The following is a 12,579-nucleotide window of genomic DNA, read 5'->3' as shown; positions in this document are numbered from 1 at the left end:
CGTTTGCCCTCTTCCTTTCCCACCTCCCTTCTCCCCCTGCCTATCACCCAGACCCTCCTTGTAGAGTGCAGTCCGCCTTCTTCCAGCTGCCAAAAAGCCCACTTAGCCAGACCGCAGGGTGGGGAGGAAGACCCAGTTTGCACTGGGAGCCGCCTGGACCCAAAGGAGAGCTGCAGCGGAGTCAGAGGGGACCAGCGAGGTGGAGGGTGACCGGGTTCTCAGACAGCCCGCCTCCACCTGCGCTTGGGTCTGACCACAGGCGTGTCCGCCCTGCACCCCTCGGCGCTGAAGGCCCCAAGGCTGGTGAGCGAAGCCCAAGGGCGTGGCTGCTGCCTGGGTCCGCCATGGCTGTCACGGTGGCCGGCCATAGGATCTGAGAACCGTGGCATGGGGTGGGGTGCCCAGAGGGGAGTGGCGGGGCTCCCCCGCTCCTCCTCCGTGGGCCCTCACTGTACGCAGCGGCCGACTTGTCTCTACGCCCCTCAGCTCCCCGAGCCCGCCCTCCCCTCCCCCGTGTTCAGTTGCCTTCTTTCTACCTCAGAGCCAGGCGGTCGTGGCTGCACGCCGAGGGGAGTGCTGCCCCAACACTCAGCCTCCCAAGCTCCACGTTTGTGGGGGTCACGTGTCCACTGCGGCCTTGGGGACGGGAAGCTGGGTGCTTGGGCCCAAGCTGCGCCCTTCCTTGCCTGCAGGCGGTGCAGGGGCCCGTGGGCTGGTCCAGAGTGGGGAGTGCACATTGCCGCCCCATCCTAGGCCATCCTCTGTTGCACGCTCAGAAGCTGTGGGCAAGCCTCTGCCAGTTGACTGAGAGGCAGGCTTCATGGTCCTGGGGTAGAGAGAGGCTGTCGCCCGGCCTGGACCAGAGGACTGAGTGCAGCTGAGGGAGGGTCCACTCTTTCTCAGCTGTGTGGTAGGTAATTCTGGGTGTTGGACCATAGGCCTTGGCGCGAGTCAAGGTGCCCTGCCCCCAGCCGGCTTGGTGAGGGTCCGCTCTGGAGAGGAAGAGGGGCCCCGGGCGGCACAGAGGCACCTGTGTGGTGGTGTGAGAACCGAGGACTGGCCTTTGTCTTTGGGTTGTCTGCTCTCCCCATCCCTGCCTCTCCCCCGACGGAGGTGACTGACCCACTCTCAACTTGTCCTGCCCCAGATACTGGAGTCCCTGAGAAGCTGACTTGTGCCCCAGGGACGGTCATTTCTGCTTTGACCATCTACCCCCTTCACCCCGCCCCCAGAATTGTTACTGTCTGTTTAATAACTCAAGCTTGGTGGTCTTCAGACTGAAACTCCTGAAGAGACCATGAACGGCCTGCCCCAGGTCTAACTTGAGTTGCCTCTGCAAGTTCCCTTTAGCTCAAGCAGCCTTAAATGTGCCCGTTGGTAGGAATGATGCATTGGGACAGGAAGGAACACTTGTTCCAGCCCAGGAGGCTGGGCGACCCCGCCGCAGCTCGAGTTGATGGAGACAGGGAGAAGGAAGGAAAGGCGTCCCCTGCAGCTCCGGGGAGCTCTGTAGGGACAGGGCCAGCACTCTTTTCCATCTGCCTGAGTATGGAACCTTTCCTGTTGGCCAGCTTGCTTCCCTCCCCTCGCCCCGGCTTCCTCTGGGATCTGCCCGAACCTCCGCTTCCCTTGGTCTTTTCTACAGTGTCCAGCCCCGCCCCACCTGAAGGCGAATTTTAAATTCTCATGACAGATTTTTTGCACATCTGCATTTATTGCTAAATGTCATAGATGCAAACTCTCCTTTCCTCAACTGTGTTTGGGGTCTTGCTCTGTTTTCGGTTGTTGTTAATCGAGGTGATGAGATGACTGTGCCCAGGCCTGGTTCCCCGCAGCCTCCCATGCTGCTGGAGAGCCTGGGTGGGGATGAGGCGTGCGTGTCCTCCGTGTTGAATGTCTTCCATATCGTATGTGTCCATAGCTACGATCCATCCCTTGGCCTTAACTTTGGAATTTGGAGATTATATGCAAACATGTGTAAAGGCTCATGAATATGGATGACACTGGAATTTTATAAATTCTAAAATAAAACCCAAAACCGGATGTAGTGTGCTGGGACTCATTTTATCACGCCCGGCACCTGTGTGTTCTCAGTCCTGTGAAAGCAGGGCTGTCTCAGCATGCTCTTGAGTGGTAACTGGACATGCACAGTTCTAATTTTTGGTGCAAGTTCTCCCAGAGAATTCTCCAGAGAATTGCACCAAATCCCAGAGAACTGGCATATGGTGGTCAACCCTGTGTTAACTGCCCCTGCAGGAGCCACCCTGGGAAAACAGCAGTGGTCACAGCGTGGGTGGCTGGCTGTCACTGTTGAAGGTGGACAGTCTCCTCGCTGCCCTGGCCTCTCATGTCTGTGAAGCAGCACCCTGCCACTTACACTTAGCTCCATCCTGTCTTTATGTCAAGAGCAAACCTCGGTGGCACCCCCTGGAAAGGCTCCCAGCCCCCAGGCGGGTGCTGAGCTGGGGGGAGGGGAACAGCCTTCAGCTGGAGGAACCACCCCATTATCCACGTGGTAGAAAATAGCACCAGGAGTCCGTGGAGCAAGGGAGTTAGAGGCCTTGCTTCTGAGAGAGTGGTCTCATTCCCACCAGGTTAAAGGCAAGTAGTTTACCCAGTGACCCAGCAATTCCTCCTAAACATGCGCCCCACGGCACCGGGAGACTGGGACAAGAGTGATGGCAGCATCATTCCTAACAGCGGCCAGAATGGGCCAGTCACGCACAACACTGCACGGAAAGCTCATGGCCGTGGTGCTCGCCGAAAGAGGGTCCGACCCTGCGGGTTCCCTAGTTTCAGCCCTGGCATCAGAGGCTGAGGTGGTGGCCACTCGGTGGGAGACAGTTAGTGGGGAGGGGCCCACGCCAGGCCTGGTACTCAGGCTCCTGGTACTCAGGGCCGGGTCTTGATTCATGTGCTGGTTACAGCGGTGTGAAAGCCCGGTGGACACACTTGAGCATTGTTCTTATGTTTCAATAAATGTACTTCAAAATTATAAAATTGAGGCGCTGGCCCCGTGGCCAAGTGGTTAAGTTCGCGCACTCCGCTGCATGCGGCCGGGTGTTTCGTTGGTTCGAATCCTGGGCGCGGACATGGCACTGCTCATCAGACCACACTGAGGCAGCGTCCCACATGCCACAACTAGAAGGACCCACAACGGAGAATATACAACTATGCACTGGGGGGCCTTGGGGAGAAAAAGGAAAAAAATAAAATCTTTAAAAAAAATTATAAAGTTGAGTCAGCAGCAACAATAAAGCAAATAGCTGGAAAAAAATACTTGTGGCTTTTGTGATCTGGGCCAGCTCACTCTCTAAAAGGCAAGTGAATGAGTGACAAATCCAAATGCCAGTGGCCTCACAACCACCTCTGCACGCAGCCTCACCCCTTGTCAACAGACTGCCCAAAGCGTGCGCAGTGCTGCCGGAGGCCCGAGCGGCGCCGTGTAAGTGATGACACCGCCTTGGCAAGGACGCTGTTGAGAAGGGTGTCTGTTGGCACTTCCGGGCTCTGCGTCAAAGCGTTTTAAAAACTGCGTATCCTTTTTGATGCTGCAGTCTGCTTCTGGGAGTGTACCCTCAGGAAGTCAAAAGTGAGGACAGTGTTTCCGGATGTTTATTCCGCATAATTGATTGATAGCGCCGCGGAAGAGAAGCCTGCGTGCCCGGCATAAGGGATGGCTAAGTTGGGAAGTGCCCGTGACAGGGTTAGGCCCAGCAGTCCACCGAGTTCACGGAAGGGAAACGTGGAAAGAGGCTGCTGGAGCCAGTGGGGGATGAGGTCAAACTGCACGTACCATTATGCCCCCAATTTTGAAAACGATTATGTATAAACACACAGAAAAACGTGTGGAAGGAGATCCACGGAGGGTTGCAGGAATGTCCTCAAGTATTTCTCTGGTCAGGGAATAAAATTCAATCTCCTTCCAACTCCTCCCCATCTGGCCCCAGCCTAGGGGCCTGCCGGAGGTGGGGGAGAAGCCACTCCTCTGGGGCACAGCCCAGCGGGGAGCAAGGAGGGAGCAGCTTAGAGAAAATGGCGCACCAGGTTCAAAAAAGAAGCCCAATCGAGAGGCCTTGGCGGATAATGGGGAATGGAGGGGGCTGGGTGGCGTGGTGAGCTGACTCAGCTCTGACCTGAACACAGAGTGCAGGGGCTGACAGGTGGGTCGTGCTGGGGGGCAGGCAGCACCCCAAGTGGACAGGGTGGGAAGAGGTGAGGTGGGCCTGGAGAGAGGGGACACTCCACCATTCAAAGGGCAAGAGGCACAAGGAGCACCAGGGAGAACAGAAAGGACCTCAGAGCCAACTGGCTTGATTGGCAGATGAGCCACATCCGAGGGCTGAGGGGCGAGAGGGAAGTGTGAACACGGTGGAGGCCACCTCCTGGGCTAGTGGAAGACCAGGGTCTGGGGGTGAGTGAGGGGCCCTGGGGATGGGAAGCAGTGAAGGGAGCAGGCCTAGAAGGACCGGTGCTCTGAGAGGAGAGAGGCGATGAGGTGGGAGGGAAGCGGCATGTGCCTGAGGGTGGGGGCAGCCAGCACCTCAGATGTGGAGCCTTTCTGTCTCGGGTGAGCGTGAGGAGAGGATACCGGCTCCTGGGGCTGGGAGGGGGATGGCAGGGACAGCTCCCCGACAAGCCACTGGGTTCCCCTGGCACAGCATGCCCCGGCCCTCCAGATGCTGCTGCTGTAGTCAGCTGGCCTTGGGGACTCCAAGGGGTGGCTGATGGGGACCACGACCAGGACCTGGGAGGCAGGGCGCGTGAGCAGAGGCCCGAGGCAGCCAAGGGCACAGCAGCTCTGGGCCAAGGAGGGACAGGAGACCAGTTGTGGCCTCTGAGCACGGTGAGCCTTTGACAGCCTGGCATCTCTTCTGAGGCAGCAGGGCCTCTGCCCTCCAGGTGGGTCTGGCTCCAGGTCCCTGAGCCGCTGACTCTCAGGGTGACCCCTGTGATCTCAGAGGGAAGGGACTGGGGAGGCCCGGCCATCTCCTAGCAGGCTAGGCTTGTGGGCCCAGTCGCATCTCTTGAGCCAGGGGCTGGTTGTCCTTCGCTCCACCTGCTCCAAAGAGAGCCTGTCTCCAGGAAGACGGGGGAGGAGAGTGAGGTTAGACTGATTCCACTCTGCCACTCTTCACTCCGTCCTGCGCCGCAGCAGAGCGCCAGGCCGGGGCCCCTCCACCGGGGGACCAGGGAAGGTGAAGCGTGAGGGCTGGGGGTGGGGGCTCACCTCATTCTCGGCCAGCGCCTGCTTGGCCAGGTAGTATTCGCGCTTCACCTTGATCTCCACGGACTCGGGGATGTCAGGTACCAGGAGGTCGAGGACCCGGCCAATGGAGAACACCACGTGCTGGGAGCAGGGGATGGTACGGGCAGTGGGCGAGCGCACCCCACTGCTTGGTTAAAAACAAATGCCCAGCGTGGCCTTCACAGGGCCAGGTGTGGGCACCTGCTCCCCGGGTGCCGGCTGAGCTGGAGGGCAGCAGTACAGCAAAGGAAATGCCCGGAAGCGGCAGAGGCCACGGCCCAGAGACCACCCCCAACTTCTGTGTCCCCGTGCAGCTTCCCTGGGACACTGCAGTGCCCAGAGCATTCTGAGGTCCACACAACCCAGAGACAGAGGCCAGGCAAGGATGAACTCCATTTTCCAGATGGAAACGAAGGTGCAGAGAACTGTGATTTGACCAAGGTGATAGGGCAGGACCCTGCTCCCTTGGCCCACCAACTCCAGCCCCGCTCCACATGGTGGGATCAGAGAAAGCATCCTGGGGTGGGCCTCACGTCAAGGCTGAGAGCCAGTGGGGGAGGTGAGCAGAGGAATGGGGAGCTGCCCCTACCTCAAACACAATAACAAAGGCCAGGCGGATGGCCAGAAGGTTCCAGTAGGTCCGGGAATACTGTCCATCGTCGTCCCTGAAAGCCTGATACCTGCAGGAGATGGGGCTCGGGTGAGCAGCCGCGGCCGAGGCTCAGCCGGGTGGGCAGCAGGCGCAGGCGCCGCTCTCCACTTCTCCGCCTTTCCTTCCTGGTCTCTAACGCTGGGCCCGCTCCCTGCAGGTGCCTGGAGAGGGAAGTCCGCCCAGACGGCAGACTCCCCAGCACCCTTAGCGCTAACTGTGGGGCTCCAGCGGGGTGGATGGGCCAGACTGTCCCATCCCCTTACCATGCTGCACCGGGCCCCACAGTGGCAAATGCCCCACTATCTAGTAGACGTGACAATCCATTAAGTCTGCTGCTACAGGTGATGTCAACCTACTTGCACCATGGAACTGTGCCATCAGATACAGTCAGCAGTCCTTTCTGCTCGGAGACTGCCTGCCCCGCACAGCTCTCCCTACTGTAATGAGCCCATCCATCAGCTGTGCTATTTCAGATCGAGTGGTCATCTTGTCATCCTTTGACATCTTCCTGTATTTCTGTCTTGGGGTAAGATGTGACATTCCATTTTGTGACATAAACTTACATATTGCACTCCATGGAAAGCATTACCAAGGTCAACTTTGTAGGAAAAGAAAAAGCCAAAAATCTTGAAAATTAAAAATATAGGGGCTAGCCCTGTGGCCAAGTGGCTAAGTTCGCGTGCTGTGCTTTGGCGGCCCAGGGTTTTGCCAGTTCGAATCCTAGGCACGGACATGGCACTGCTCATCAGGCCATGTTGAGGCGGTGTCCCACATGCCACAACTAGAAGGACCCACAACTAAAAATACACAACTATGTACCAGGGGGCTTTGGGGAGAAAAAGGTAAAGTAAAAAATCTAAAAAAATAAATAAATAAATATAAATATATATATATATATATGTATATATAGTCATTGAAAAAAATTCTCAATGAATGGGATAAATTTTAAGTGACGAAACTAGACACAACACAAGAGAGACTGTGGGAAATGGGAGAGAATTATGATGAAATGACCCTGAATGCAATATAGAGAGCCAAGAAGAATTAAAAATATAAAACAGCACTCAAGCGACTTGAGGAGAAATGGAAAAGCTGCAACACGATGGGACTTCCAGAAGACGAGAACGGAAGGAGCGGGGAAGCACTATTTGAAGGACAAAATGGAGATGTTTCCAGAACTAAAGAAAGACATCACTCTTTAGATCAGTATCACACTGTGACTCTCAATGAGAAACTTTTAAATAAACCCAACCATGGCAGATACCTGTTAGTGACACAAATTAAGGAAAATGAGAAAAAAAACTTATATGCTACGAATGCTTCCAACAAGAAAAGTCAGGTCACTATAAAGTAATATTTCCAAAGAGCTGAGGGAAAGTAAATCTTAACCTAAAATGTTCTACCTGGTATTTAAAGGACAAAGACAGAGATATTTTCAGACATATAAAAAACAACATATGTAAGAGTTCACCAACCACACATCATTCCTGAAAGAGCTATTAAAGGACATACTTCAGCAAGAAGAAAAATGAACTCAGAGGGAAGGCAATGCATAAGAAGCTATTGTAGCCACAGAAGTTAGTAAAATACACCAAACAGATGTGATTAACAAATGCCTAAAGATGTTTTGTGTATTTTAAATAGTAATTAAAACTCTACAACAATAGTAAGATGGACTGATGGGTGCTCAACAGGGGGTAAACACATGAAGGTCTTTGTCATGCCAGGGAGAGAAGACAAAAATGAATTCCTTCAGGCTTGGTTAGGACAATGTACAGTTAAGAACATATGGTGAAAATATAAGGGTAATTCCTAAAATAATAAAAATAATAAAAAACCATCAGTTCCAAATGAGCATAAAGAGAAAAAAAATACAGAATGCTTTCACTCAGCCGCCAGAAGGCAGGAGAAGAAGAATTAAAAAAAAGAATGGCAGTGGAAGAAGTATCCACTAAGAAGGGATCACAAATACAAACTTTTATGCAACTAAGAACCTCAAAATACATAAAGCAAAACCTGACAGGACTACAAGAAACTGATAACCCTACATTCCTGAAAAGATTTTAACTCACCTCTATCAGAATTTGATAGATCAAGCAGGGGAAAAAAATCAAAATCTGAACAATAAAATTAAGAACTCTGACCTAATAGGTAGATATAGAACCTCACCCCAAAATTAGTCAGATTTTTTTCAAGTTCACCTGAAACACGCAAAAACCCACTGTGACCAGATCATAAAAGAAGCTTCAATAAATGAGAGGTTTTCATCATTACTTCAGGTTCTCTGACCTCCAAGCAATTAAACCAGAATCAGTGATTTTTTAAAAGGATCAAAAAGGAAAAACTCCATGTGTTTGGGAAGTTACTCTCCTAAGTAATTCATGGATAAACAGGGAAATCACACCTGAAGTTGTGAAAGATTGAGAAGTGAAGAACAGAAGGGTGATTCACACTAAGGGAATGAGGCTTTAAGTAAATTTACAGACGTACGTTTCTTTATGAAAACCCAGGAAAGACTGAAAACGAGTGAGCTAAGGTTTCAACTCCAGGAGACTGACTTTTAAGAGGAAAGACACAAACTGCATCTGGAAAGAAAATGGGGCCATAACTAGAGAAACAGGAGGGCTTAAGGAACTCATGAGAGAATATTAGAATAAATTGTGTCATTACATTTTAAAGCTGAGCTGAAATGGACTTTTCTGCCAAAAAAAAAAAAATCAAAATTACCAAGATTGACTCAAGAAGAAATAGAAAAGGGACACCTATGCCCATAAAGACATCGGATTGGTCACCGCAATCCCCTCCCGCAGCGCTGAGTTCTGCTGACCACCGACGTCCTGTCCCACAACGCGCGGGGCTCCCGAGGCAGGAAAGGCAGGCTGGGGCCACGGGCGCTCTGGACCTTTCTTTCCTCCCTGTCCTTCAGGCCTGCTCCCTTCCCCTGGGGAGCTTCTCCCCCGGTCTCTTCCCAGGGCCCGCCCCCGCCCCCGCCCCCGCCCGGCTGCGCCTGGAGCCCGCCTCACCTGCACGTGCGGTTGTGCGCCGCGGCGAAGGCGGGCGGGGCGCGCGCCAGCGTGAAGTTGACGAAGCCGCGCAGGTCGCGGGCGCGGCTCCACTGGTAGTAGGCGCGCGGCAGGAAGTCGGAGGAGAAGGCCAGCAGGAAGGCCTGGGCGGCCGGGCGGTCAGCGCGGGGCCGAGCGCCACGCCCCCACCCCCGCCCCCGGGGCGGCGCGCGCGCTCACGTTGCTGATGACCGCCAGGTGCTTGAGGCCCGCCAGGATGTGGAACCAGATGCCGATGTCCTGCGCGCGCTCGGCCACCGGGCGCCGGGACTCGCTCACGAACTTGCGCGCGTCCAGGCGGATCTCCACCCAGTTGTTGAGCAGCGCGAAGAGCGGCGCGAGCGGGCAGGCGGCCACGAAGATGGTGACGAAGCCGAACTGCAGCACTGCGGGGGGCGCGGGTCACCGCCACGCCGCGGCCCCGGGGCCCCGCTTGCGCCTGCGACCAGGGCCCGCCGCTGCCCGCCCGCGGTAAACCCTGCACGTGCGCCCTGCAGGGGAGGCCCTGGGGACACCTCTCTGTCCACAAGGGTCTCAGCCCCGGGCCACCCCTCTCCTCCTGCTCTTACTCATCCTGCAGGCTCCGCTCCTGGGTCCCTTCCCCCAGGGCGCCTCCCTGACTGCTCACACCCAGCTGGATGCGCATGCTCCCTGGGGGCCCCGGGCCGCGCCCGCCCTGTAGCTCGTGGCAGGAGAGGGCGCAGAAACCTGCTTCTGATTTGGGGTCTGGCTCCTCCATTCACCCCTCTCAGGGGAGCTTTAGGAAATGGCTCCTTGGAAGGGGTTCCGGGTCTTCTGTAGCATTACTCAAGAGAGCCTGGGGTCTCACTGCCTGTTGTCCGCTGGAGTGGGGACACACGAGGTGAACCCCCCTCCCTCTACGCGCCTCCCGTCCCGCCCCCGAGTTATCATGAAAAAGCATGTCTCCCCTGTGAGCTGGCCTGCCCCTTTATCCGTGGAATAAGGCCACTGCTGTCACCCCAGTTGCTTTGGCTGCCGGGGAGCTCAGAGCAATGTGCGGGGCTGAGATGCAGCACTCTGGGTTCGGAGCGTGCCCTGTTCTTCCCCTCTGTCATCTCAGAGTAGGACCCTGGGCTGCAGGGACTGTGCGACGTTAGACACAGACCCTGCCCTCAAAGGTGCACCGCCCGTGAGGGGAATGAGCCTTAGGTATGGGCCGCCGTCCGGCAAGGGCACAGCCGAGGGGCCAGCAAAGACCGTGGGCATGGAGAGAACTGCCGGAGAAAATCAACTCCCAGGCTCCCAGGCGCAGTGTGCCCCTCACCCCCAGGGCCCGCTCCCCCGAGACCCTGCTTCTTTCCTGGCTCCCTTCCCACGAGGCTCTGGTCATGCTTTCCTGGGTGGGAGGAGATTAAAGCCACTCCAGGAGACCCGTCAATTGCCCCCAGGTCTTCTCCTGACCCCTGTGCCCATGGCGCTTGCTCCTTCCCCTCCTCGGCCGGCCTTTCTTGGGTGTTGCCCACTCTGACCCCCACAATTCCCCTTCGGATTCTCTGCAGGCCCCTCTGTCCCCACCGCCACGGGCACATCACGTGTCAAGGTGGATGCAGACCGGGGAAGGTGAGGCTGGAAGCCCCGTGAGTGGTGTGACTGCCCCAGCCTGCCCACGGTGCTGGCGTGTCCGTGGCCACTAACATGGCTCCTACCCATTTCAAGGTACTCGTCAAACAGGCCCTCGCAGGGCAGAAGCTCGTAGTCCGCCTCCCAGGGCGCCCGGCCAGCTGCCACGGCAGCGCCCGCCTGCCTCTTCCTGGAGCGCAGCCGGACTTTCTGCCACCAGCCCTTGAGCTTCCTGGAGAGGGAGACACGGGGAAGATGGCCCTGCCTCCACGCTGGGCCTGCTGGCTCCCCAGATAAAGGGCAGCAGGGAGATGGGGCGCCGGGGCCACGGGCGAGCACGGTGGGGCAAGGCCTTCGCAGGACAGAGTGGATGAGAGCATCTGTGTCCTTCTGAGGGGCCACACCCCTCCGCCAGCCCCCCTGCAGCACCCGCAGGACAAGCCACATGGCATGGCTCACGGAAGCCTATGGAGCTGGATTCCTCCTGGGAACTCAAAGAAGTGCCAAGAGCTATGTCAAGGTTGAGGGAGTGGATCAGGACTATCGCTGTGCCAGTGGGGGCATGTGTGCATGTGGCTTCGCCCACTGTCACTCGTCCAGCCCCTGCCCCACCAGGCACCCAGCTGCGCCCTGCACTCGTGGTGTCTGTGAGCTCAGCTTCAGAGCACGTTGGTGCCCTGAGAACCAGGGCCACCCAAAGAGGGGACAGGGCTTGGCCAAAGCCCCACAGCTAGGGTTCGTGGTGCCCCAGGGGAGCTGATGCCAAGTCAGGAGCTGCCGTGGAGGGCGGGAGGTGGATAGCTGATGTGCCAGGGGTGGAGTTGGGGGACATGTCCAGGTCAGGTCCAGCCTCTGCCATCCTTTGCGGTGGCTCCGGCCTGGGAGGGTGGCCCAATTGCCTTGATGGGCCACAATGGTGACAGTGGGGGTGGCCCTGAGGAGATGGGACCCCAGTGGTTGGGCCATCCCTGGTAAGGTCCCCTGAGGCCTCCCCTTGCTTCCGTCTCTGGCGCTGCGTCGGAGAGTGGGGAGGCCCAGCCGCAGTAGCCTCAGGCTGGGCCAAGAACCCAGGCCCCCTCCCAGCCCCAAAGCTGGCCCCGGGGCAGGAGAGCTCAATGGGCAACCACCTGGGGTGGGGGTGTCGCAGAGCCTGGGATGTGGCTGAGGAAGCCCTCCCCCTCCCCTGCACTGTGGTGCTGAGGCCCAGGAGGGGCTGACTCGCCTTCCCTCCACCTCTCCCAGGCTGGGGCTGGGCTGGGCTGCTGCCCCAGACACTGGGCCCACGGTCCCTGGATGCTGCCCAGGGCGGGGTGGGGGTGACTCACGGGACGAGAATCTCTTGCACGTTGTTGATGATCTGCTTGCCGACCATGATGACCAGCAGCTCCTGTGCCAGCTCAATGAGGCAGCCCCCGGCCGCACACTACAGCAGCAGGGCCCAGGTTAGCTCAGGGAGGGACTGGCCTCCTGTCCACTCATCCCTCTCTATGCCTCAAAGGTGGCCCTGTCATGCCCTCACCTCCCTTTCACACATATCCTGAGCACATTGAGGACTGCCAAAACCCTCCCTCCCTCCATCCCTCTCCTCAATATCACTGAAGCCCCCCCCAGTCTCCCCTCAGGTCTAACTGGCAGACAGTGAATGGAAACGACCAGGGGCACTGCCATACGGCACCCTGGTTTTCCTTTCGGGACCCACATGGGGTTACACAGGGCTGACCCTAGCCTGTGGTTCCAGGGAGGACCCAAGGTGCAGGCCCCACCAATCGGTGACTCAGTTTGAGTGAGCCCAGGGCCTGGGGCTTCTAGGAGGAGCTCCGGGACAGCACGCCTTGCACAGAAGTACTGAGCTGAGGGTGTCAGCCGTGCTGTTGGGGTGTCTTCCTCACCAGGTGGGGAGAAGCTGCCTGAGAGCGTGGCCAGTAGTAGGGAAAGCAGTGCAACATCGTGTAAACACCTGGATCCAGCCACACCTGAGCCCACAGAGCCCTGAACGTTGTCCATACAGGAGCCAAGGAAACTTTTTGGATTAAGCC

At 56.9% G+C, this 12,579-nt stretch overlaps 1 protein-coding gene across 8 annotated transcripts in view; it reads right to left on the bottom strand.

The window, feature by feature from the left end:
• Nucleotides 1-1,765: 1,765 nt before the first annotated feature.
• Nucleotides 1,766-12,579, bottom strand: part of ANO7 (anoctamin 7) — a 34,951-nt gene continuing 24,137 nt past the window's right edge. For 5 of the 8 annotated variants that reach the window (XM_070620257.1, XM_070620263.1, XM_070620264.1 and 2 more), the window contains 7 exons: nt 11,869-11,966; nt 10,630-10,775; nt 9,143-9,348; nt 8,924-9,066; nt 5,838-5,928; nt 5,231-5,350; nt 1,766-3,187 (listed from right to left, as the gene is read on the bottom strand). In XM_070620257.1, coding sequence (XP_070476358.1) covers nt 3,029-3,187; nt 5,231-5,350; nt 5,838-5,928; nt 8,924-9,066; nt 9,143-9,348; nt 10,630-10,775; nt 11,869-11,966 — 963 coding nt within the window. In that variant the 3' untranslated portion in view covers nt 1,766-3,028. Of the gene's footprint in view, nt 3,188-3,597; nt 5,076-5,230; nt 5,351-5,837; nt 5,929-8,923; nt 9,067-9,142; nt 9,349-10,629; nt 10,776-11,868; nt 11,967-12,579 lie in introns of those variants that run through there. The other 3 variants (XM_070620261.1, XM_070620259.1, XM_070620260.1) reach the window with 1 other exon arrangement.

The sequence above is a fragment of the Equus przewalskii genome, chromosome 5 (assembly GCF_037783145.1).
Source record: "Equus przewalskii isolate Varuska chromosome 5, EquPr2, whole genome shotgun sequence".
Lineage (NCBI taxonomy): Eukaryota > Metazoa > Chordata > Mammalia > Perissodactyla > Equidae > Equus > Equus przewalskii.
This window is presented reverse-complemented; position numbering and strand designations above follow the sequence as displayed.